This window comes from Papilio polytes, unplaced genomic scaffold (assembly GCF_000836215.1).
Source record: "Papilio polytes unplaced genomic scaffold, Ppol_1.0 DF823823.1, whole genome shotgun sequence".
Taxonomy (NCBI): domain Eukaryota; kingdom Metazoa; phylum Arthropoda; class Insecta; order Lepidoptera; family Papilionidae; genus Papilio; species Papilio polytes.
Window position 1 is genome coordinate 419,916 of NW_013525381.1, and position 1,751 is coordinate 421,666.

The following is a 1,751-nucleotide window of genomic DNA, read 5'->3' on the forward strand; positions in this document are numbered from 1 at the left end:
TGGATTTTGCTATTCTAACATCACCGTTAGGTAAAACGATTTTTTACACACATGAAATATATTAAATGCAGTGTGATTGTTGTGGACAGAACAAGGCCAATGTTTTATGAGTAGCATACTTTTGACCAGCGAACAAATCAATAGTATAATACTTTACAAAATTGCATACTTGGGCATGAAACTGTGCTTTTTGCTTTTCAACCATAAGAAAATCTTGTAGTTCAGAATCTCCAGCCTTTGTACTCGAGTAGTCCGATAAATCGGTCATTTTTTATGGTATTTTAAATTTAAATTGAATTAAATTAATATTCTTATTATAGGTTAGATCGGGTCGATATTTTCTTTTTCGTTTTGCACAGATAATTAAAAATTAAAAAGTCTACTCTAGTAATGCAGATAATACTCTGTCATATTATGTTATTGCGCTGTAATTGTTATTGCATACAAAAAATATTTAAAATATAAAACATTTACCAAATTACACTTATGCACAGTATTCTTATTAAATGTATTTCTTATTTTATTTCTTCTTTATTTAACATAATAGGTAGGTACGCATTCTATTTCTGTGAATGTATACATTGTTACCGATAGAGGGCGTTGATTTTTTTGCTGTAATACCTACATTGCGATTTGGAGAATTTTACACGACGGATGACTATCGGCCTGTGTTTACGTTTTGGTATCGCTTCTCGGCCTTTTGGCTAAGATCAAAGTGTAGTATCTGTTCTTTTCAGCTTAATATCTGAAAGTTCCCGCACTGCGGGACCAGTATATTAAACTGATTTTTGTAAAACGACGGGATGTTCGGGGCTCGCTCCACTCCCGTCACGGGTCGGCCCGGCATTGCAGTGCCGCCGGGATCGGCCCACTATAATACTCATGAAATAGTCTATCTCTAAGAGCTTTAACCCTCTTGAGTTAGCACTCAGGTGAGAAGTTCGATCCCAAAGATACATCAGGGCACACGGTTTTTTCAGGATTAATTAGGGTTAGGGACCCTAACCCTAACTTAGAGTGTAATGTAATAAACTTAGATTTATAAATCAAACATACTTTCAACTTATTCTTTACTTTATTTGTCGTAGTTTGTAACCCTTATTTTTCCAATTCTCAATGTTCATTTTTATCAATAAAATTTAATATTCTATCAAAAAGTAATTTCTGCTTGTCTGTCGCAAAAATAAATTTCGTAGAATTAAGAGCTAATTTGGCTAGCTCGGCTTTATCCAATTTAAATGTATCGATGCAAATACTATATTCTTGAGTCAGAGATGTAGCAAAAACTCCTTTATCATCGGTCTGAAAATGAATTAAAAAGTATCATATTAGATTTAAAAAAAGGACAAGTTTAAAGAAGTAAAAAATAAACTTACACAAAGAATAACTGGAACATCACTACTAAGTAAGTATTTAAAATGGTGTGAAGAATAATCTGCAACTGATTTTGTATTTACATTACTGGTAAGACAAACCTCTGAAACAAAAATCATAGTTAATAAATAATAATACTTCCTCCTTTAAGCATTCTTAAATCATTGATCAGATTGCATTTGCAATGGTCCTCACGCAAGTAAGCACTCATAAAGGGTTTTCATAAAAAAAATCTATACCTTTTTTAAAGTGTTTCAACTTTAATTTATTATTTTTATACTTTAGTTTTTTAGATTAATAATTCAAACATACCAACAGGAATTTTTGATGTACATAGCGCCTCCCAAGTTTGTTTAGTACCACCAAAATTTGGGTGA

The 1,751-nt window shown here is 32.0% G+C and overlaps 1 protein-coding gene across 1 annotated transcript in view; it reads right to left on the minus strand.

Annotated features, from left to right (window-relative positions):
- Positions 1-1,072: 1,072 nt before the first annotated feature.
- The window catches only part of LOC106103403 (adenosine deaminase-like protein), a 2,757-nt gene continuing 2,078 nt past the window's right edge, over positions 1,073-1,751 (minus strand). The window contains 3 exon segments of the mRNA XM_013283159.1: positions 1,073-1,302; positions 1,377-1,477; positions 1,687-1,751. Of these exon segments, the coding sequence (XP_013138613.1) occupies positions 1,114-1,302; positions 1,377-1,477; positions 1,687-1,751 (355 nt within the window). The 3' untranslated portion in view covers positions 1,073-1,113.